Source organism: Jaculus jaculus, chromosome 13, assembly GCF_020740685.1.
Source record: "Jaculus jaculus isolate mJacJac1 chromosome 13, mJacJac1.mat.Y.cur, whole genome shotgun sequence".
Classification (NCBI taxonomy): domain Eukaryota; kingdom Metazoa; phylum Chordata; class Mammalia; order Rodentia; family Dipodidae; genus Jaculus; species Jaculus jaculus.
In genome coordinates, this window is record NC_059114.1 from 36,535,998 (window position 1) to 36,561,069 (window position 25,072).

At 37.9% G+C, this 25,072-nt stretch overlaps 1 protein-coding gene across 4 annotated transcripts in view; it reads left to right on the forward strand.

The window, feature by feature from the left end:
* Jakmip2 (janus kinase and microtubule interacting protein 2) overlaps positions 1-25,072 on the forward strand; it is a 248,800-nt gene that overhangs the window by 195,280 nt on the left and 28,448 nt on the right. For 3 of the 4 annotated variants that reach the window (XM_004664740.3, XM_045132490.1, XM_045132488.1), the window contains 10 exons: positions 667-723; positions 1,623-1,742; positions 2,911-3,039; positions 6,635-6,718; positions 7,388-7,450; positions 8,799-8,897; positions 10,567-10,665; positions 13,248-13,301; positions 14,314-14,379; positions 16,113-16,181. In XM_004664740.3, the coding sequence (XP_004664797.1) occupies positions 667-723; positions 1,623-1,742; positions 2,911-3,039; positions 6,635-6,718; positions 7,388-7,450; positions 8,799-8,897; positions 10,567-10,665; positions 13,248-13,301; positions 14,314-14,379; positions 16,113-16,181 (840 nt within the window). The remainder of the gene's footprint in view (positions 1-666; positions 724-1,622; positions 1,743-2,910; positions 3,040-6,634; positions 6,719-7,387; positions 7,451-8,798; positions 8,898-10,566; positions 10,666-13,247; positions 13,302-14,313; positions 14,380-16,112; positions 16,182-25,072) is intronic. The other variant, XM_045132489.1, reaches the window with a different exon arrangement.

A 25,072-nucleotide genomic window follows, 5' to 3' on the forward strand; every position in this document is an offset into this window, starting at 1 on the left:
TAAAAATATAGGCTGCTTAAAAAATAAATTCCTCAATATCTCCAAAAATTACATTCATACAAAAATGAATCAAGAGGTCTATCACTATATGTAGGTATTCATTGAGTTTCCCAGAAAATCATAAATGTCCTCCCCAAAATAAATAAAACAAAACAGAAGTACTATATGAGTTCAACCAACTAGATATTCTTCTCCAGCTGTTATTCCCATAAGCTGCAGGATCAAAACAAGGTCCAGAATAGTCAGAAAAGAAAGCTTTCTGTGCCTTACAAATGATGAAACATAAGCAATAAGTTTATATCTATTTTCAATTTTTTACTTGAAATAATATTTTGTCAACACAGAGTCAAAGTAATTTTGGGCTTTGAGGGAATATAACTATTTTCAGTACTTCTTGTTTTTCAAGCATAAAATGAGGAACACAGCATACTTTCTGTTTGTTAAGCTCTCCAAACCACTTAAATTATCAAGGAAAAATAATATTTGTACTTTGAAAATATTTACATAACATATGCAAAAGTTTCAAAATAAAATCCTACCTTAGGTAAAAATATGTAATGCCTCCAGGGAGAAACAACCATGCCTTTGAATATAAAACAAATCAAAACAAAAGTGCAGGGAAATGTGTACTGAGGTGGATCTGAAAAGTCCTTGTCTGTCTTCTAGGACCGAGAAAAGCTCCTCAGAAGGAGAAAGCATAGAAGAAGTTCCAAGCCAATCAAGGTAATGAGAAAAGTGGGTTATCAGGCTCTTGCCACAAAGAACTATAGCAGAGAGGCTTGCTGAGGGGCCTTCCTGCAAAACATGATAAAGCATATGTCCCTAAATTGCAGCAAACCATAAGCTTTATTTGCTAGAAAATCTACTCACATTACTCAGAGTAGGAAAATGGCTGTGTGTTATTGCAGATTTTAACTTGAAAAGCAATTGTAGTTTAACTTACTCTGAATAGAGAAGCCACTGGATTTAATGTAGAAAGCCATATCTGACAGGTTGGTAAGTTACATTCTAAAAATATGAAAAAGCCACTCATGGCTGATATCTTTATTGCATAATATTAATGATACCTGTGCTATACTTGCTTTATATGTTTGCATTAGTCACTTGGCCAATATTATTGGTAATGATACTCTCAATTCACCAATACATGTATAGCCTCTTATGATTCAAAAGAAGTCTCATTAGGTTTTTCTATGTGTCAAATTCTGATGTTTGTTCATGTAAAGTAGGTCATTGGATTTTGAAGTGGAAGGGATGAAAATAGTTCTGATGTGATTGGCTCCTTCACATGGAGCCCTGAGTTTTCAAATCCCTTTGCACATATTTTAAATACTAGAAATAGTATGTATGTTCACTCATTATAATAGTAAATGCTATATAAATGAGACTATGAAGGTTTTAGGAAGAATTAATGAATGGATTTTCTTGGAATGAGTCAAGTGAAATAATAGGAGAGAAACATGTCAGGTAGGGTTGTGTTCATACCTAATGTTCTAAGTTCATCAAAGAAGAGCTGAAGAAGCCATGCCTTCTATGTTTATCCCTATGCATGTTAGTGAAGTCTAGATAGTTCAGCTTTCTGCATTTTAGTATTAGTAAATGTACATGTTCCTTCTTTTTAGAGACCTGTTTTAGACCCATTCATTGGCTATGATGAGGATTCCATGGATTCAGAAACATCGTCCATGGCCTCATTTAGGACAGACCGGACACCTGCTACTCCTGATGATGACTTGGATGAAGTAAGGTTTTATTTTCTATAGTCTTGTGTGATATTGCCACCAAGTCTTCCTTTTAATGGACGAAAAAGCACAAAGTGATCCATAGCAGTCACTGAACTTGTGACCACACTTGAGTCTCATATCTCTTGAAAATTAGCATCAACTATGTCATGTTACCTTTCTAGAAATTTCTCTACAGTTCAGCTCTATAACTTAATTCCTTATTTCCAAAGAAAAGTGTCTTTGAAATAATTCCTCTGGGAAAGATGTGAACCAAAGAATAAACTCAAGAGCCTTCTAGAAAGAGCTGAAAGCACTGCTTAGCAAATTATCCTCCCTGGCCCACCTTCATTGGAATATTCTAAGGGTTTCAGTCACAGTGAAACTTCTCAGACCAAAAACATAACTCCTGACTCAAGATCTGGGGAGTAAAACAGCTCAATTAACATTTTTGTTTAATTTATTTATTTATTTATTTATTTATTTATTTATTATTTTTGTTGTTGTTAAGATAGTCCGGGATGGCCTCAAACTCACTATGTGGCCAAGGATGACTCTGAACTCCTGAAGATCCTCCTTCTTTCATCTCCTGAGTGCTGGGGTTACAGGCTACCATGTGGTTTCTAGAAACTGACCCAGGGCTTCATGGTCTTCCAATTGAGCTACATTCTCAGCCCTTCAATCCACATTTTTGACAAAAATCCTGGTGATAATCGTGCTATGCTCTCAAGTCCAAGGTCCAATGCTGAAAACAAAACAAACAAGAAAAGGTTTTAGTGATTTATTTAGGATTAAATTATAAATGCTAATTTAAAATTTCTTTGTGGGTACTAATGCATTGAAAGAAATGAAAGTAAAGCTCTGAGTATCCTTTCCTAAAATTTATATTTCAAAATCTGATATGACTTCTCATTGGGATCTAAAATTCGTTGACATCTAAGCCCAAACGTGAAATAATAATAAATGCATAATTAAGTAACTGTTTTTAAATAACTATTTACATAATTCTGCACTATCTCTCTTGAACACATTACTGTATTTATGTCCCTACATATATAATTTAGAATTAAAAATACAATCAAATAAAACACAAAAGTATTTTTCAACAAGTGGGAAATACTACTATTCACACTGAACACAGGACCTGAGCATTTCACAATGACTTTTTGGCTTTTCTTTGCACTCCAAGAGTCTAGCAGCTGAGGAATCTGAGCTACGGTTCCGGCAACTAACAAAAGAATACCAGGCCCTCCAAAGAGCATATGCTCTCCTACAGGAGCAGACTGGAGGCACAATTGATGCTGAACGGGAAGCCAAGGTCAGTGTCTACCTACACAGGTGCTCTGAAGTAGCTTGAAGCATAAAACTATCATAGACACAATATTGTCAGTAGCTTTTTAGTTTCCTCACTAGAGGTGGTTGTACACAAAGGACAGAAAATGGCCCTCATAGTCTTTCAAATAGTCTTTCCATTACTCTATACTCTGGGGGTATTCTGTTTTTGCATTCTTTCCTCATTAAATTAACCTGGCTTCAGCTTTTCTAAGCTAATGTAAACTCTTGTTCATGTGTGTGCACATGCATGCATGTGCATAAGGAAGAGGATATTTTAATTTAATTTTTGTCTAAGTAAGAAGTCCCCTTAGTGTAAATTTTAATGCAATATTCTTTTACATTAAGAACATACTTTTTATGTATACATCATGTGTTGGTACCATCTTTTCCATCCTCCTTGCCCCCATTCTGCTGGGGAACCTCCTCAGTAGGGTTGTTGGTATTCCCCATGGGGTTGGGGGTTACACGTTGTGGGAGCAGCAGTCAGTTATTGGGGGAGACACTTTCTCTGGGCATGATGCCTCAATCTGTGGCTGTTGCAATCATTCTGCCCCATTTTCTCCAAAATTCCCTGAGTCTTGAAGGCTATGTTTTAAATCTACTTCAGTGATGAGCTCTTAGGAGCCTCTGCATTTCTGCATTGGTATGTGTTGAGTATCCTCAGTGTCTGTCTCCTTCACCCTGGTGTTGCTTGTTAGGCTCGCCATGGAAGCAGCACAGTTGCTCATCTCCCCAGTGGTGGTTTCACTTGGGCCTTGGCTGAGATGCAAAGTATATGTTACCTCCTCTGGTGTTGCTACTTTCTGAAAAAGGAAAACAGATTCTCCATTGGACAGTAAAATCGGCATAGGTTAAATTGGATAAGCATTATTAATTTGGGGAGTGTTAATTTTTAATATCAAAATTTGTTGAACCATACCTCTGGGATATGAGACTGGAGTGTGCTCAGACTTATATGGTGGTTTAAAAAGGAGGGAATCTAGAATTTGTTGTCATTGACCTCCATTAAGAGAAATTGATAGGGCTTGTATTTATGATTAGTTTAATGGATACCAATAAAAAGTGAAAATTTTCTTTAAAAATTATTCATGGATAATTTAGATCCATTTTTCTGACATTTAGTGCAATAAACTTTTGACTTTAATCTTAAATATATATATATATGTGTGTGTGTGTGTGTGTGTGTGTGTGTGTGTGTGTGTGTGTATATATATATATATATATATATATATATATATATATATATATATGTAGAGAGAGAGGGAGAGAGAGAAAGATTGTTCTCTCTCCATATATACAATATATGTATAATGTACACACATAGCTCAAAATGTGTATCAGTGAGACGGCTTTCCCTGTGCCCTTCTTTTTTTCTGTTGCTTTCAACTTCATCAATAAGCCTTAAGTCTAAATGAATTAAAACTAACAGAGGTTAAGTTGAATGTATATTTATTATCTTTATTATTTGAAAACTTGTATTTGTACAGCTAAGTAATAGTTAATTTGATTAAAAAAAACACTTCTTTTTTTAGGTCTGTTCCTTGAAAAATAATTTTTGCCTTTTAGAATTAATGTTTAGCCAGTTTCTTTTCTTAGTTAAAAAGTGCACATTATATTTATGGCTTACCTAGGGTTTGTAAAGACAGTATGTCATTGTCTGTTCATAACAGCCTCCCCTCCCCCCCCAAGTAACAGGTATAAAGAAGAATTTAAGATTGAGAAATTATTTGCATACCCAGGGTCACACAGCTAGTAAAATGGCAAAACTTAGATTCAGTTCAAACTTACTGGGCCAAATGTTCTTTCTGGTATTTCTTAACAGACATTCATAACTCTTCTAAAAATTCAAGGGAGGGGGCTGGAGAGATGGCTTAGTGGTTAAGGCATTTGCCTGCAAAACCAAAGGATGTTGGTTCAATTCCCTAGAACCCACGTAAGAAAGACGTACAAGGTGGCACATGAGTCTAGAGTTCATTTGCAGTGGCTGGAGGCCCTATGCTTGCTCACTCGCTCACTCTCTGTGTTTCTTGCCCCTATCTCTCTTTCTCACTATTAAATAAATAAAAAGTAAACAAATAGGGATGAAGGACACAATCAATTAAGAAATTTAGTGCTTTCTGTGCTCTGAATGTTGTGAGTATACTAAACAGTGCTGTGGATTAGATACTGTGGTTTTCTCTCATTTATAGAAGAAGAAATAATAGCTTAGAAGCTATATGTGCTTGATGAAGTTAAATTGTTTGCCTAGGGTCACAAGGCTAAGACCTGAACCCAGATTCCTGACCTCAGGGTCATAACTACCATGATACATTCACCTTATAGACATTTGCATGAGGAAGAATGGTATCCAGTTGTTTTATCCCACTCTTCCTGGAGGATCTAGAATGCACTGGAGAGTATTCTGGAAATGACAACCATACACTTCAAGTGGTAGTATATACATATATGCTAACATATGTATGGTAGCATGTACATATTTGTCTGTCATGTTTTTCTTCTTGTGCTCAACAAGTGTAAGAGGTGGGGATATTTCTAGGATCAAAGTATGTTTCTAAACTGCTTTCATTATCTAAAATGACAAATGTAAATTTTAAATGTAAATTCTAAAATGTAAATTCTTTGAGTTGGAAAACTTTGACTCAGAATAGACAAAGAAGCAAACTTTAGAAAGGGATGTTCCTGTATGCTCATGTTCTTAGCTCAGTACTGTATTTGTGATTTTCAATACTGGTATTTACTATTATTATTAAAATGATATAATTTAGATACAGAACACAAAGTTGACTCTGAAAGAATGGATAGGATTTGGAGAAGCAAAATGAAACATTTTTAAGGGAAGGAACTCGCTCAAGAGAGTGGGGGCTGGGGAAATGGGTGGATAAAATACTTGTGTGCAGGCATGACAACCTGAGCTCAGACCGGACACTCCCATATGCCAGCTGGGAGTGGTGGATCACCTGTCATCACAGCACTCAGGAAGCAGAGGTGAGGGATTCACTGGAGCAAAGTGGTTAGCTAGACTAGCTGAATGGGCAATCTCTAAGAGACCATGGCTTGATAAGTTAGGTGGAAAATGATGAGAAAGACAGTTGAAGATAACCTAGGACCTCCACACATGTTTGTGTACATGTGCAGTGTGCCCCATACATGCCAACACATGTGTATACACACACACTCACACACACACACACACACACACACACACACACACACAAAGACAGAGAGAAAGAGAGACAGAAGAAGGGTAAGAGGAGGAGGAGCAAGGATGTTCCTACAGATAAGAGATGGAGTATTTGCTGATAAGTAGCAATCAAGAGTCACAATGTGATGAGAGTTCTTAAATGGCTACCTAAAAATCTTGAATATTAATTTACCTGATGATAGTGAAGACCACTATGATTGTTATGAGGGAATTTGCATCATGCTAGATAATGAAGACAACTTAGAAACTTTCCCCCTAGAGACCCCTTTTTCTTTCTCTTTCTCACACTTGCTGAGTACAAATAGAGGAACGTATGAAAAGACAACTGCATAATAACCATTTTGCTTGTTGATTTCTGGAATTTTGATCTCACCAGGCTCAAGAACAACTCCAAGCAGAGGTGCTAAGGTATAAAGCCAAAATAGAAGACCTGGAAGCAACTCTGGCTCAGAAAGGCCAGGTAGGCACTTGGTGTCTAGCTCTTCTGCTAAAATAGATGGCCCAGTCTCTCCTTTTTTTTGGGCCATCCCTTGCATGGGCTGTACCCAGGACTTGGCTTGGCTCTCCACAGTGACCTCTCTCAAACTGTTAGAATGTAAACTATTTCTGTCTCTGGTGTTATTCTGGCCTCAGTCCAAACCTAGCCACAGCAGTAAATGAATTTGGGCATGACAAAGAAGGCCAAGGAAGAGAGAAGCCCAGTACAAATAGGTTAGAGTTGCACAAAGTCCCCTCTTGCAGCTGCATTATCTGCCTCTGTGCTACATTATAGTTCTGCATTTAATGTTTTCCATCCATATATTGAGCCTGTGTGCATTCTGACCTGTTTCACTGATTGCCTGTGTGGTCACTTCTGAGTCCCCAGAAGGCTGGTCCTGGATTGTTCAGACTGGGAAAGATAGAGAGAGTAAGTAATGATTGAAATGGGAGGTTTATTTCCTGGCAACTCTGGCCCTGGAATGTTTGAAAGAGGAGCTGGCAGGGGTGGGTGTCATTTACCACAACCAGTGACCAAGTGCAGACAAACAAATTGGGTGGCAAGAACATGGCTCTGGCCAAGTGGTTTGAGGACACATGCTCTTTGGTGGCACACTGAAATGCTGACTACGCAATATTCTTTGTCAAACAGGATTCACACTGGGTAGAAGATAAACAACTTTTCATTAAGAGAAACCAGGAGCTTTTAGAAAAGGTATGTGGGGCTCACCACCCTAGTGGGGCAGAGGAGAAAATGATGATCCAGGAACAGCAGGGGGCGCTCTCAGGAGTGGCACAGGGGCCTGGGAGGGGAGGCTTTTGTGGCCCGGCTCTGTCCTTTGCTACATGCTCAACTGCGTCCCATTGCCACCATCACCATGAGTTAAGTGGAAGTGTGCATGGCTCCCCACTGCGTGTTGTGCAAACTTGTAAGGATGTTACCCATGCTCCTCACCAATTTGTTAACCATATGTGCATACCTATATGTATATTATATATGCATATATATGTGTGTATGTATATGCATGCATCCTATATGATTTCCATCTACAAGAAAACCCACTACACATATTATTTGGTATTAGGAAGTGACAGAATTTCACTCCAAGAAGATACTGTGTTTTAGTTACTTATTAAATTTGGCTATTTCTTTTCTTTTCCCTTTTAATTTTTTTATTTACATTTGTTTATTTGTGAGAGAGAACGAAGCAGAGGAAGAGAGAGAATGGGTGTGTCAGGGGCTACAGCCACTATCAGAGCATAAAACAGCATGTCTAGGAACTTGCTCACCAAAGCAAGAAATAAAAGAAAGATCTAAATGCCCAATAGATATGATTAATGTTGGTTATCTAAAATCAGCCTTTGATTTGGAACAAACATAACAGAATATTTTAAGATCAAAAGTAACTTTTCCTTTGTATTTACCTTTAGTCTACAGAAAGGTTAAGAATTCATCTTATACTGGACAGGAACAGTTTGAAAGTCCATCAGGGCAAGGAAAATAATTCTGCAGTTCAGTTGAAAATTATTAGAAAATTATAAAATTTAATAGAAAATATATTCACATTATTTTCAGTGAAAATTTCTATTCTTGACAAGTAATAAATATAATCATGATGCCCTTGTCAGCCTGACAGGCAAAAACACAAGTGTAGCTCCCTCCCCTCAAAACTGGCAAGCATGGTACAGCTGGGTCATAATCCAGTATCAAGGACTTGGGCTCTTGTCAAGACTAAGCGTTCCTATTAAGGAGTTTTGTTAGTTGAGCTTGGTGGCATAGAACTGTAATTATATCTACTCAAGAAGCTGAGGCAGGAGAACCATGATTTCAAGACCAACCTGGGCAACTTAGACCCTGTTTCAAAATAAAAGTAAAAAGAAGGCTGGGAATAGTTCATTGGAGGCAGAACATTTTTCTAGCATGTATAAAGTGTTGTCTTCAGTTTCCAGTATTGCAGATTGGGAGGAAAGAAAAAAGAAAGAAATTGTGTTGGTTTCAATTCCAGGCTGTGAATTGATATCTGCGAGCAATGCTCACCTAACTTCAGGATTTGCTTTCATAGATTGACAAACAGGAAGCAGAAAATCACCGGCTACAACAGGAACTACAGGATGCCAGAGACCAGAATGAGCTGCTGGAGTTTCGAAACCTAGAACTAGAAGTAAGACAATGGTGAAGATAAAGTAATTGTGATATGGACTAAGCACCTTTAAGTTCAGGGATTGAATTAAGCATTTCACATCCATATTTTCATTTGAATCTCATCATTATTTTCATTTGTTTAATTTTCATTTCACTTTATTTTATTTATTTGAGGAAGATAGAGAGAAAGAGGCAAATAGAGAAATAATGGGTGTGCCAGGGCCTTCAGTCACTACAATTCCAGACGCATGTGCCATCTTGTGCATCTGACCTACGTGGGAACTAGGGAATTGAACTTGGTTTCTTTGGCTCTGCAGGCAAGTGCCTTAACCATTAAACAATTTATCCAGTCCTATTCTCAAGTTTTTTAAATGTGGCAACTGAGACTAAATCACTTTGAAAATTTTCCCAAGTCTCTTGACTGGAAAGGGATAAAACCTTGCAGTAACTTGGAACTGTCTACTCAGAGACTGTTCTTTACAATCAAATGAATGATTTTTTTAATAATTTGAATAATAGATTCAAATCTCATTATTTCGTTGCTTTTATGTAATGTCCATCTTCCATTGACTTTTTTAAAATGTTTTTTTCTTTGTTTGTGAGAGACAGAAGAAGGCAGGAAGGGAGAATGAGTGCACCAGGGCCTTCCTGCCACTGCAAACAAACTCTGCATGCATGTGCCACCTTGTGTGGCTTACATGGGACTGGGGAATCAAACCTGTGTCCTTGGGCTTAAGAGGGGAGCACCTTAGGCTGGAGAGATGGCTTAGTGGTTAAGGCATTTGTCTGCAAAGCCAAAGGACCTCAGTTCAATTCCCCAGGACCCACATAATCCAGATGCACAAGGAGTGCATGTTTCTGGAGTTCCTTTGCAATGGCTGGAGACCCTGGCAAGCCCATTCTCTCTCTCTCCCTCTCTGTACCTCTTTCTTTCTCTCTCTCAAATAAATAAATAAATAATAAAAAAAGTTTTAAGAGAGGGGAGTACCTTAACTGCTAAGCCATCTCTATAGACCACGCTTAAATTTTAGTAATGCTTTATTCCATAATGTAATTGTGCAAAATAAATCTAAATATGAAGCATGGTGACTTGTTTTACAACATACCTAGGTCAATTATACCAAACTTCATGTGCTTGTCTTTTGTACTTATTCTTAAATAAAGTATATATATCAAGTCAGATTTTGATTGTATCCTTCAAACTATAACTTAAGGTCTAGGTGATAGATAAGAGTAGAAAGGAAATTCCTGTTTGAATTATCTGTCATATTTCCAGTGACTTCTTGATTTATTTCAGATTAATCTGGGGGAAAAAAGTTAGCAGCTTATATGTTTCAATGATATGAAGTCATCTTCCACAGTCCCCCTATCTTGCTCATAAATCAAATTTCATGTGATATCAGAGAGCTCTACTTATCCACACTATTAAACTATAGCTTCACTTCCCACATTTCACTGATCAAAGGCAATTCAAGGATGGATGACACCACCCATAAATTTAGTCCTGTATTTCTTATTTGCCTAGGTAGTTTTTTTCCATTCAATTCAAGTACATACATTGTGAGTTACTTATTTATTTATTTTGTCAAATAACATATGGTTAAGCTGTTAAAGAGGAAACACAGGCTTGGTGTCTAATCAATCATTCCTTTATAAAATAGTTCATATGTTCTTTCCTGTATTCCAAGGAGAGAGAGAGGAGGTCTCCTCCGTTTAATCTACAAATCCACCCATTCTCAGATGGTGTGAGTGCTCTACAGATCTACTGTATGAAAGAAGGTGTGAAGGTAAGTGGACATGGAACCTTATGTGCTTGTAGAAATCTGAAAAACTGGGAACTGAAAGGGAAGGTTGCTCACGACAGTACTGTCTTTCGATAACTGGACATCATTGTGATGTAAACTACACGTATTGTGATACAGTCATAACTATTGGACAGCCAACAGAACATAAAATAAATGGATAACAGATCTATAAATCATAAAAGAAAAATAAAACAGCCATTTAACTTTACTTTGATCAGAGCAACATTACAAAACTCTAGTAGTCAAAATATGCATTGAGATAATTAGTATCAATTATCTCAATAATTTCTGCATTTAGTGTTTTATCCTTAGTATGGCTTGATAAATATAATCTCTGGTCCTGTTTATTTGATATTTTGTATACCTTTTTACCTAGGTTGGAATTTTTTTTGGAATTTTTTCTACAGTTTTATTGAGGATATACTGTATCCCCTTGGGCTGTAGTTCTTACCTTTTTTATAAACCCATAATAAAAATGTTTGTCTTTTTAAGTTCCACATATCCCTTATGTTCTGGTCATTTTTTTTTTTGAACTTGTCATGGATTTTGATCTCCCAGTCTATTTCCTGTGTCCTGTCCTCATGTCCTGATAGTCTATCCTCTACATGATCTCTTCTGTTGGTGCAGCTTTCTTGGGAGCCTTTTGATTGAGTTATTTCACGTTCAATTTCCCTTGGGTTTTCCTTCAGCATCTTTGTCTCTTTCTTGGGTTCCATTTTCCTTTATTTGTTTGGTTTTCTTATTGCATTTATTTGATTTTGCTTTCCTGGAATTTATTCAAGCATTTGAACATGTCCTCTTTGAATTCATTGAATTCATTCTACTATTAATTGAGTTTATTTTTGTTGATTCTCTTCCATTTTATCCAACTGTTTATTCATGTCCTCATTAAGTTTGTTATTTTATCATAATTTAATTTTGGAGCTCTTTATCTGGAGCCTTCTCTAAGTAGTTCTCATTGGAGACTTCAACTATGGAACTAGACATTCCAGGTGGGGATATCTTGTCTTGGTTTGTTGAGCTATTTGTTTTCCTTTGGAGTTTGCCCATTTGAGATAATTGTTTTGTCTTGCTGAGATCACAGTACATAAGCTATAGTTGGGCCTGTGCTGAGTAGCCTGTTCAGCTGTGATCAGGCTGGAAATTGAGCTGGCAATCTATCCACACATCTGAGCTGGGAACACTGGAAGCTGAGTAGCTTACTCTGTGGGCAAGGACAGAAGATTAGGCTGGGAGCAGCGGGGTGCACAGCCAGCATAGGAAGGCCTAGTCTAGTCATCCCTACTCAGGGCAAGTATAGATAGGCAGGTGGGCAGGGGAGTGGGACCAGCTTCAAGTTGGCCTCAATCCCAGTTAGTCCCATGGAGACTGATTGGGCTGGGGCAGGGGGAGCATTCACTTGGAATATGAGTGTGCTAGCTTGTCTTCCTAACTCAGCATGGGTGTCTTGATCATCTCCACAAGTTTCTGCACTGCTAAATGCAATAAGTATGGGGAGTTCCTAGCCCCTGTTCAGGGAGAAGGCAAGTGGACCATCTTATGGAGGGCCTAGCCTAGTTGCTTCTCCTGCAGACAAGACTGGCAGTGGTCTTTCCTCCTAACCAATTGGCCACAGGGGGAGTGATGCCCTGAAAGATGAGGCCTGCTCCCTGCACTTCAGTGTCCACATGGCTCTGAGAGGCTTGCTTATTCTGCTCTATAAAGTCTTCAAGCCAGTGCAGGAACTTGAAGTCCACAAGGCAGACAGCTAAAACAGGAAGTTTTCTAAGGGCAGGAAAAGTTGAAGGAGCATGTAGGGGCAGGGACCAAGACTAATGGTGACAGATCTGCCTGTATGTGAGCCATGAAGAACCTGCCCAACATTTGAGGACCAAGGCCAAAAGAAAAATAAATCTTTAAATGCTCTTTTCTTAGAAAAATCACTAACAACCTAATAATCTAATGGACACAACCTTATATGGAAGAGAACCATTTCAAATGGAGTCCAGCTGTTTCGAGACGACTCCAGGGCTAGTGTAAAAATAAGCTGTTTCCTAAAGAATGAAAGTATGTTAATTATGTTAATCTATGGGGGAAAACACACACAAAACTGTACTTTTGTTTTCTGCACAAAATTGAACCAAACCAGAATTCTTCTAATTTCTTTTATTAGAAGTAAATTAGTTGATCTTTATATTACTCTTTTTCATGCCTGAAATTTGCCATATAATTGGAATTAAATTTGAAAATTGGTAATTATAAGAAAAACGTTTGTACACACCTCCAAGACTTTACTTTCTTTTCAACTGATATCCGCAGACATACTTTGTCACCTATATCAGCCCATGCAGTGGGTATTATTATCTCCATTTTGCAACTAAGAAAATTGAGAATGAAGTATTATGTACCATTCCAAGTTCACGTAGGCTATAAGAAGTACAGTAGAAACTGAGACCAGATGTGCCTGGTGGAAAACAGCCAATGCAAGTATAGGTCTCTAAATGGCTTCTCTAACTAAGTGTTCCAGCACTGGCAGAGGAAAAGGCCGCATTTGTGTTTGACTTGACTGCATCTTGGTTTTGCAGGATGTAAACATCCCTGATCTCATAAAGCAGCTTGACATCCTGGGTGATAATGGGGTAAGTCATGCTTTCATCAACGATGGGAAAATATAAATGTGCATAAACAGACATAACAAATGCTTGTTCATAGGTCATGTATAAAATAACATGTGAAGGGCTGTGGATATGGCTCAGAGTTTAAAGGTGCTTGCTACCAAAGCCTGCTGTCCCAGGCTTGTTTCTCCAATGGTAACGCCAGGTGCACAGCATAGCACATGTGCCTAGAGTTCATTTGTAGTGACAGGAGGCCCTGGTGTGCCCATACTCACGCTCTCTTTCTCCACCATCTCTCTCCTTACAAATAAATAAATAAATATTTTAAAAATTAAAATAATGTGAGATATCATATTCAACTAAACACAAAGCTCCCTAGAGAAAGGTGCTATTTACTGAACAAGGGTCTCTGGAAAAGAGCTGAGGAGATGGAACTGGTTAGAGCTTTCCATGGGAAGGTTTCAGGTTTGAATACTAACCACATTTATAGGGATCAAAGCTAATTACCATTTGACTTGCTCACAGGCACCCAGTGCAAAATTAATCAGTCAGGCCATTGCAGGTGCAGGTAAATGACAGCACCATAAACATGAGGCAGAAGACTGTAATCTCTTCTTTTTACTACTCCCTCCAGAGAAGGCTAATAGCTATTATCTCAGAGGCAGGACCCTTCAGTGTTTCAACTAGTTAAAAAGCCACCATTTTCCCCTTGAAAGATTATCAAAGAAGAGAGCAAAACCAATTGAATTACATCAGAACAGCTATGAAGAGACTATTTGTTTTCTCATTTGGTTTCTGGTTTCCTCATAGCATGGCTATAGTGAAGTGTGCTCACAACTACACAGAGTATTAGGAAATTAATTGAATTAACACTTTGTATGGACTACTAGGACAGAAGTTTGCCAGAGATTCCAGGTGCAAATGCTACATACTTCTAGACTCTGCAGCATGTTTTAAGGCACAGTTGTTTTCTATAGTGTCAATGTCATGAATGTTTTCCTCTTATTGCTTTGCTTTTATTTTCATTTCTGAACAGAACTTAAGAAATGAGGAACAAGTGGCCATCATTCAAGCCAGCACTGTGCTCTCCCTAGCAGAGAAGGTAATAAATGAATCTTACATCTGACTTAATAACTAAAGAGCAGGATGTAAAAAACGTTCCCTTCATATCTGATTTTTCATTATTTAATATGTAATACAGCCAACAAAGATAAATAAGAACAAACTGAAGTAAAGTCTATATACCAATGTGTGGTGAGTAGATAATTTTACATTCTTAAAAAATGAAACCTCCTGAATTACATTATTTAGAAAGCTAGAAAGCCCAACCAGATACATGATAGACACCAGTGAGTGCCTTTGTTGAATTAATGATGTCTTTTTGAGAGGTGGTGAAACTGCAGGGTGCTCTTGTCAGACACCTGTTTAGTATGTTTGTTTTTGTTTTGTTTATATATGTTTGGTTTCTCACTGACTCAGTAGCTTGGTGATGAATGGCTCCCTATAGTATCCAGGAGAGCCCAACCAGACTGTCAGGAGAAAAGCAATAATGGTGTGCTCTTGCCCCCAAGGGTTTAAATCTGATAGATGGCAAGATGGAAGAAAGCCAAATGGAGAAGCCAAATTCCTGGTTGTGTTCCGAGTGTCCCAAGAATCAGTCCATAACTCACCAGACATGGTGGTATACACATGTAACCCCAGAACTTGGGAGGTAGAGAGGCAGAGAGAACTACAAGTTCAAGGCCAGCCTGTTCTACAAAATGAGTCCCACTTCAACCAAGCTTACATAGTGACACTCTGTATATAAAAAAAATAAGAAAGCAGGTTGGGCAGATGGTTCAGAACTTAAAGGCACTTGCTTTCAAACCCTACAAGCCAGAGTTCAATTCCTCAGCACCCACATAAAGCCAGATGGGTATGTGTTTGCAGTAGCAAGAGACTCTGGTGTATTCACACACACACACATGCAAATAAGTAAAAACAAACAAAAAATTAGCACATAACAGAATTATGTGTGCATGGTTGGGTAAAATTAAAATTTTATACTGTATATATTCATCAGGATGCTTTGTCCATTCTGAAAGGCATACAGTCTTTTTAAAAATTAAATGAGGCTGGGCATGGTCGCTCATGTCTTTAATCCCAGCACTTGGGAGGCAGAGGTAGGAGGATTGCCATGAGTTCAAGGCCATCCTGAGACTATATAGTGAATTCGAATTCCAGGTCAGCCTGAGCTAGTGAGACCCTACCTCGGTAAACCAAAAAAAAAAAAAAAAAATTAAATGAAACCAGCATCAGTAACCAGTTTTCTTTAAGCTGAAATGAGGAAATTCTGCAGGTCAAATAACATAGTTATATCACTCCAAATAATGACATAAAAACAATCCTTCAACACTTTGCTCAAATTATTTACATATGCTCAAAAATTAAATTTACTCATTATGCTATATCCAACCATAAGCTGTTGGACATGGTGTGCATTAGAACCTCTTCTCATTCTTTTCACTAAGCAATCCTTACTCTCCCTTCAGACAACAGTTGATTACAAGAAATCCTCCCTTGACTACAAAATTCTTATTGGTCTTCTTCAACATTACAGCCCTAGTACCAGATACATGATAGACACCAGTGAGTGCCTTTGTTGAATTAATGATGTATGCAATATGGCGGCCTTGTGTCTGAATTATATAAGATAAAATGCATTAAGTTTTCATGGAAGTCCTCAACCTGCTTCCTGTGATACAGGGAGAAAACTGAGCATATTAGTGAACATTCCCCAATTTATATACCACATCAAACAACCGTGTCACACATGTTATCTTCCTAACTCTCTAGTGGATCCAACAAATCGAAGGAGCAGAGGCGGCCCTGCACCAGAAAATGATGGAACTGGAGAGTGACATGGTGAGTACAGAGAGGAAGTGTTACAGAATGCACAAGCACTTAAAAGCTGCATGGAATTGAAAGTTGCCTAAACCAGCTTCATCTGACACTGATAAAAGTTCTAACTTCCTATTAACTTGTGTAGAGATTGCACAACAAACTTCCCAGAAGAATTTCACAATTTTAAGCTGTACTTTATTCATAAAGTGTATTGTACTTTGATACTATTTCCAAAACTACACAAAGAAATTGGATATTTTCTTGCGTTTTCTCCCCTAGGCTAATAATTTTTGTACTATATGTAATTACCTAGTAAAATTTACACACATGGTAGGTATAATCTGATTTTTTAAATCCCTAAGTTATTTCACATCCACTAAGATGACTAATCTCAGATTAAAAAAATAATAATGAAAGAAAACTTTAAGTGTTGGCAAAGAAGTAGAAAGGCTATAAGTCTGTGCACTGCTAAGAATATAAAACAGTTCAGCAGCTCTGGGCAGCAGCATGGTGATCACTTCAAAAATTCAGTATAATTATCATATGACCCAGAGGTTTTACTTCCAAAGAATGTATATGTTCCACTAAATGTATATTGTTATTGTCATATTCTATAAAATAATTGAAAGCACTGTGTGGAAAAGTTATTTGTACCCATGTTTTATGATGAGATTATTCACAAAAACCAAAGTGTAGAAATTGCTAAAATGTCTAGTTCTGGAAGAAAATCAAAATCTGTATCTTTCAGGGGCTAGAGAGATGGTTCAGTAGTTAAGGTGCTTGCTGCCAGTGATTAAGGACCTGGGTTTGATTCCCTGCTCCCACGTAAAACCAGATGCACAGAGTGGCACATGTGTTGAGTTCATTTGCAGTGGCTAGAGGCCCTGGCACACCCGTATATTTTCTCTCTCCCTCCCTCACTCTGTTTGTCAAATATGTGTGTGTGTGTGTGTGTGTGTGTGTGTGTGTGTGTGTGTGTGTGTGTGTGTATGTATCTTTCAAAATAGTTCTGAAAGTCTATTAGGCATGGAATATCTTCCAACTGAAAAGTCCATCTCATTTTCTTCCTTCGGTATTAATTTTATTTGTCATTCCAAAAAAGCCTCAAGTTACCTCATGAATGAACTATGATTATATTAAGCAAAATAATTTACCACCAAAAGACAAATGCTACACAGCTCTTATAATGTAAGGCACTAGAGTAGTACAACTTACAGGAAGTAACAATAGATTAGAGTTTCCAGGGGTTGAGAGGAAGAAAAACTAAAGTTGTTAAAATGGGAATTGTTTCTGTTTTGTAAGGTAGAAAACTTTTGAATTCTGATACCATATACTTAAAATTATGGATGTGTAAATATTATGTTATGTGTATTCTAATACAGTAGATAAAATTAGCATCCAACTGTAAGAATTGCTTGTAAACTTATACAATATATAGAATTTTATAGTTAATCCTCACTAATATTATCATTATTAATAAAATACATGTAGTAGACTACTTGGGTAATAAGAACAATTTTTATCTATATTTTAAAACATTGCTATTTATAAATATTTTTAAAATACAGAAATCATAATTTATTGAGAGATTTTGCTCTATAGTCAGGGCATGTATCAATACAAGATTCTTCACAGATACTAAGTTACCAGATACCAGGAAACAGGCATCCTGTACCAGGCACTGCTAAAATCTCAGGATATTCTCAGCAAAGTTACTGCACTATGCTCTCAGAAGTTAGCCCAACTGGGTTTCTACCAGGCTGGCCAGATGCCCTTGCTCCTTCAGTTCCAAAAGAAAGGATTGTCCTACAGTGGGGACTGTTATACTCAAAAACAGTTTTCACTGCTAATGGCAAGATGGTCACAGTATGAGGGGCACACTGAAACTGAGTCCAAATGAGGAAGCTTTACATGTATCCCTCCCGGCTCACACTAGTTCTGTGATAAGGGCAGATGCCAGCTTATCAACTTTAAGGTAGGCAGGGTCACCCCAACTCTTGAAATTATTGTTTGCCTTTACATTGACTACTTGTGCAAAATGAATTTAAACAAGTAAAATTTGTTCATTATATAATTTTGCCATGCTACATATCATAACATGCTTAGAAAAATACACTATAACAATGTACAGTGGTCCTTCAGATTCTCAGGGAATTGGATCTAGGGCCCCTGCAGATACCAAAATCCAGGGATGTTCAATCCCCTTACATAAAAGGGCATGACTTTGTGTAGAACCTACATACATTTTGTTATATTCCTTAAATTGTCTCTAGATTACATACAATACTCATTTATAACATGATGCTATGTAACTGTTTACACTTTATTTTATAGTGAATAACAGAAATAAAATGTCTGTTCATGCCCAACAGATGTACATTTTTTTTCTTTTTGTAAATTAAGAACATACTTTATATGGATACATCATGTGTTGCTAGCATCTTTCCCTCCTCCCTGCATCCATTCTGCAGGAGGCTCTTCTCAGTGGGTTTGCTAATGTTCCCCATGGGATTGTGGGTTATACAATTGTGGGATCACCAGTCAGTTATTGGGAGAAGACAATGCCTCAGGGCATGATACTGCAACCTGGGGCTCTTACTGTCTTTCTGCCCCCTCTTCTGCAAAATTCCCTTAGCTATAGTGGGTGTGTTTTAAGTCTACTTCAGTGGTGAGATATTAAGAGCCTCTGAATTTATGCTTTGAAATGTGTTTTGTCTCTTTTACCCTGGTGCTAATTGTCTGGCTCACCATGGAAATAGCACTTTTGCTTGTCTCCCAACTTCCTCCATGTTTTTGCCAGGGCCTTGAGTAAGATGTGAGTGGTGGTTTATCTCCTCATGTCTTGCTACCTTCTGAAAAACAAACACATTCTCCAATGAAGAGTGAAGTTAGCATAGGTCAAAATGGATAAGAATTACTAACTTAAGGAGAGTTTTATGGATATTCTTGGTTAGTTTTATTCCAAGGTATGAAATTTTTTTTAATTGCTACTGAAAATGGGACAGCCTCGCAGATTTCTTTCTCTGTATTTATCCTTTGCCTATAAAAAGGCTACTGATTTTTGTGTGTTGATTTTGTATCCTGCCATTTTGCGGAAGGAATTAACCACCTTTAAAAGTTTTGAGATCATGGTTTTGGAGTCATTTATGTGCAGGTCTTGTCAACTGCAAATAGGGCTAACTTTACTTCTTCCTTTCCAATTTGTAGCTCTCTTATTTCTTTCTTCTGTCTTGTTGCTTAGGCTAGGACTTCTAGGACTATGTTGAAGAGCAGTGGTGAGAGTGGGTACCCTTGTCTTGTTCCCAATCTCAATGGGAACTCTTTGAATCTTTCCCCATTATTACTTGGGTTTTAGGTGCTTTATATATGGCTTTTATTGTGTTGAGATATAAACCATCCATGCCTATTCTTTCCAGCATTATGATAGTGAAGTGATGTTGTAATTTGCCAAAGACCTTCTACCCATCTACTAAAATGGTTCTTGTGATTAATTTTACTTATGTGGTATATTATATTGACTGATTTCCATATGTTGAACCAGCCCTGCATCCTTGGGATGAATCCAGCTTGATCCAGGTGGGTGATGCTTCTGATGTGTTGTTGAATTGGTTTGTGAGGATGTTTTTCAGGATCTTTGCATCTAAGTTCATTAGGGATAGAGACCTATAGTTTTATTTTCTTATTGTATATCTGTCTGGTTTTGGTATTAGGGTGATGCTAACCTCATAAAAGTGGTTGGGGAGGATTTCCTGTTTTCCAATTATGTGAAATGGTTTGAGAAAAATTAATATCATTTCATCAATGAAGGTTTGATAGAATCTGGCCAAGAAGCCATCTGGTCCTGGGCTTTTCCTTTTGGGGAGTTTTGATTACTTATTAAATCTCAATTAATGCTTCTTTAGGAGCTTAATCTGTTCTGAGTTTAGTTTTGTTAGGTGCTATATGTCTAGGAATTCATCCATCTCTTCCATGTAATCCAGTTGTGTGGAGTAGAAGTTTTGGAAGTATGTAATGATGATTCTCCCAATTTTATTGTTATCTGTTGTGAATTCTCCTTTTTCTTTTCTGATTTTGCTAATTTGAGACTTCTCTGTTATTCATTTGATCAAATTGGCCAAGGGTTTATCAATATTGTTTATTTTTTCAAAGAACCAGTTCTTCATTTCAATTATTGTTTTCTTAGTTTCTTATTTATTAATTTTTGCCCCTATCTTGATTATTTATTTCCATCCAGAGCTCTCAGAGTTGGATTCTTCTTTTTCTAATGCTTTTAAATGGGTGGTTAGGTTATTGATTTGGTATCCCTCCATCTTGTAATGAAAGCATTTAACACTATGAATTTTCCCCTTAGGACTGCCTTTATTATGTTCCATAAGTTTTGGTAGGTGTGTTTTTATTATCATTCAATTCTAGAAATTTTACAATTTCTTGATTTCTTTCACAACCCATACATTGCTTAAAAATGTATTGTTCAGTCTCCAGGAAATGGTAGAGTTCCTCATATGTCACTTTTTAATTTCTAGCTTGTAATCTGATATGATACAATGAGTTACTTCAATTTTCCTGCATTTATGGAGGCATGCTTGATGGACTAATATATGATCTGTTTTGGAGAAGGTTTCATGAGCTGCTGAGAAAATGCATGTTCTGTGGAATTTAGTTGGAATGTTCTGTATGTGTCCATTAAGTCTAGTTGATCTTGGTGGTGTTGAGCTCTATTCTCAGTTGATTTTCTGCTTGGATGTTCTGTCTATTTATGATAGTGGAGCATTGATGATCGTGTTATTTATTTCTGTTGTTTTCAAGTAACTTTTGTTTTATAAACTGTGGTGTCCTATTTGGTCCATATAGATTTATTATTGCCATGTCCTCAAGTTGGGTCATTCCTTTGATAAGTTAGAAGTGGCCTTCTTCTTGATTACTTTTTGTTTGAAGTCTACTTTGTCATATATTTATGTAGTAGTAGCTGCTTGCTTCTTATTTCTATATCCTTGAAATGTGATTTTCTATCCTTTCACCCTGAGGAGGTGTCTGTCTTTAGTGTTGAGGTGGGTTTCTTGAAGGCGACAGCTAGAAGGGTCCATTTTTCTGATCCACCCTGTTAACTTGTGTCTTTTGATGGATGAGTTAGGACCATTAAACTTAAAGTCATAGCTGTTAGGTTTTATCTAATCCCTTCTATTAGTGGTGCTTTGTGGGGTTTGCTGCTTTCTTGGGCTTTGTTCTTTTTTTGAGCCTGCTCTAGTTTCTCTTGTGATCTTTTTCTTTCTGGCTCTTGAGATTGGTTGTTTGACTGTTCTGTGTGGTGTATGCCCTGAAGCATTCTCTGTAGGTTTGGCTTTGTGTTCATATAATCTTAGAGTTGACATTTTTCATGGAAAGATTTCCTTTAACCATCAATTATAAGGGATATATTCACTGGGTATGGTAGTTTTAACTGGAAGCCATAATTCTTTAGACTTTCAAGAGTTCTGTTCCAGGACCTTCTGTTTTTCAGGGTTTCTAGTAATAAATCTGAGATAATTATAATGGGATTGCCTTGGTGTGAAGTGAATTATTTCTCTCTTGCTGCTTTCAGCATTCTCTCTTTGCTTTCATTGTTAAGAGTTTTACCTATGATGTGCATTGTGGAGATTTTTCTTTGGTCCTGTCTCATTGGTGTTCTATGGGCTACTTGTGCCTGGATGGCCCTCTATTTTGCAAGAGTGGGAAAATTTTCTTCAATAACTTATTTTGACTATGTTCTCTATGCCTCTGGCCTGGATTTTGTCCCTTTCTGGTATACTCATGACCTGGTTGTCTGGTTATTTTAGGATATCCCACAGTTCCCTCTTATCTGTATGCATGACTTTTTGAACATAGCCAAGTTTTTGGACTCCTGACAAATTTCTTCTGTCTTATCTTCCAGGTCAGAAGGTTTGTCTTCAACATGAGTGACTCTGTTAGTTAGAGGTTCTGGAGAAGTTATTAAAAGCTCTATTTGATTTTTGGTTTCAGTGGTGTTTCTGTGCATTGTGTCCATCTCTTTTTTTGTAGTGCAAACTCAGTTTGAGGTCTGATTTTCTTAATGCTTCCAAGAATTCATCCTTGCCTTCTGTTGTGTCTTCATTAATAAGCTGGCTATTGAACTCTTCTATTTGTTGGGTCACCTCCAATATTTTATCTCTCTTTTGAGGATTCTGTTTTGTTTTTTTTTTTTTCAATTAAGTTAAACCTAGTGAGAAAATCTGAGTGTTATAGTAGAAATTCTGCTCAATTGCATTTATGCAATTGCTGGTTTTATTTTTACTTTCTGTGTCCTTTTTTATTTATATTTATTATTATTATTATTGTTATTATTATTATTAATTAGCTTTGTAATCAGTGAATACAATCAATTTGGTACCATTATCAGGCTCATCCATTACCTACCCCCTCTCCTTGACCCCTCCTTGTTGAGGCATATGGGTCATGCAGTCTAGAGTTAGCCCACTGTTATGGGTAGGATAAATGTCTGCATATCATGACCCAACATGTGGCTCTGACATTCTTTCCACTCCCTCTTCTGCAAAATTTCCCTGAGCAATGTTGGGTTCATTTTTGGTCTGCTTCAGTGATGAGGTGTTGGGGGCCTCTGGGTCTCTGGATCTCTGATTTTGTAGTAGTTGATTTTTCTCTGTGTTGATCTCCTTCACTCTTGTGAAGGTTCACCAAGAAAAACATCACCCTTGCTTGTTTCATCAATTATTCTTAGTTTCAGACAGGTCCCTTTTGGGTATGATGGGGTGGTTCTCTCCTTAGAATCTACATCTATCTAAAAAAGAGAAGCAGATTCTCCAATGGAGAGTAAGTTAGCACCAGACAAATGAGATAACCCTTACTTTTTTATAGATAATTTAATAGGTGTAAGGCCCTCTTGTAGTCCACAATTGGTGGTAGCTTGATAATGGAGAGTAGGCTTATGCTTGGATATGGTTTTGACTTGTTTCCCAGCTCCAGCTATGGGTCCCATACCACTGAGGGGATCAGTTAGCTGAATCAAGAGCAGTTGGTTTCCCACCATGGCTGTGTGCCACTATTGCCCTTATGTGAGCATCACGACCGGTTATTTGCTGCTAACTAGGTTAGACCATGAGTTGCTTGGAGAGATATTGGTCATTTTCCTCCAGTCGCCCATGTAGCACCTTCTGGTACTAGACTTACTGACTGTCTGGGGACTGACTCTCTTCCAGCTCCCAGCCATGCCATTCCATTTTACATGTCGACCACAGAAGGTGTCTTCAGCAGTAGGGTTTTACCACTAACCTTTGGTGGATCATCAAGTACTCTGACAGAAATCTGTCTTTCTTTTAGGAAACCTTGTAGGTCTTTCTGATCAAAAGTTCATTGTGGATGATAGCCATATGCTGGTACTGAGAGTTACAGGTCAGTGCGCACTAAGAAAGGGAAGAAAAACATAACTAATATACGAGAGTTAGAGAGAAGAGAGAGAGAGAGAGAAAGAGAAGCTGTAGTAGATTAAGGTCAGTCTTCATCATACCCTCTGCATTGTCTTGTGGGTCAGGTATGCCCTCTTCTAAGGGCCTGGTTAAGGTTCAGCCATTTGGTCTGCCTTTTAGGATGTAGAAATTTATGGTACCATTGCCGTTTGGGTCTAGATTTGTGTTTCTTACTCCCTCCCTTCCCTCACCACCCATCCTATTGTCTAGTCCACGAGAAGCTTGTTGGGCATGTAAGGCATCTTGGGTAGATTCAGGTTAGGTGCTGTAGATGAGTGAGACAATGTGGTGATTTTGTTTCTGTGATTGGATAAGTTCACTGAGAATGATCTGTTGATCTTTTACTTCGAGATCAGCAATTCTCTTGATCAGAGTCACATAGCTTGTTGTGTTTTTATTTTGTGATTCAATTTCTGTTTTCTCTATGCTTTGATTGGAGGCTTTCATTGTGGGACTAGGCATACTTGGTGGAGGTCTCTCAATTTTGTGACTTTCATTGGTTGCGGGGTTGTGATCTACCCATCTCAGGGTAAAAGTCTTATTTTATTGGGAAGAAAGCAACTATTTGTCCTTGTAGGATGTTTAGTGAGTGTTCTGTTTTAAATGTGAACAAGAGTAGTGTAAAATGGGGTTATAACCACAGATGCACAGACTGTGGAGACTGCAGGTACCTCAAAGTACCTGGGGAACTGAGAGGAGGGGAAATGGGAGCTCAGGCCTACTCACTCCACATCTGTGCATCCTTCAGTACAGGAAAGTCAGGGGAACCTGGAGCCAGGAAGCTGGGGAGCCAAGGGCAAGAGGCCAGCTCCCACAATTGCTTATGTACCCTCTGGCTCAGGAGAACAGCGATTTGGGGGCTCAGAGACCAGTTAATTAGGAAGCCAGAGTGTAACAGACAGCTTCAGGTTCACTGAGATGAACTTCCAGACCAAGAACAGTTATGGAGTAAGGGATATTTTGAAGCTTACAGATCCAGAGAAAGCTCCATAAATGGCAGGAGAAGCTGGCCTGCCTTCACAGGTCCAAGCAGAGAGAGAGTAAAGCACAACCCTAAAAGTCAAAAGCCACAGCACACTTCAGGAACTCCAGCGAGGCACACTTTTCATATCTTTAGATTGAAATCTGAAACCCACCATTACACCTTAAGATCCACCCAGTGACACTGCTTCCAGCCAGGTGGCTGCAGATGCAAACTACAAACAAACAACTGAATGTATTGGGGGCCATCTATTCTATTCAAACCACCACATTCTGCCCCTGGCCCCCAATAGATTTATAACCATCACACATTATAAATTGTACTCAGTTCAATTTGAAAGGCCTCACAGTCTTGACCAATTTAAGATATTAAGACCTGTTAAATCAAACAAGTTAAACACTCCTCATGCATAAAGGCACAAAGTAAACATTTTCAACTGGTATAAGGCACAG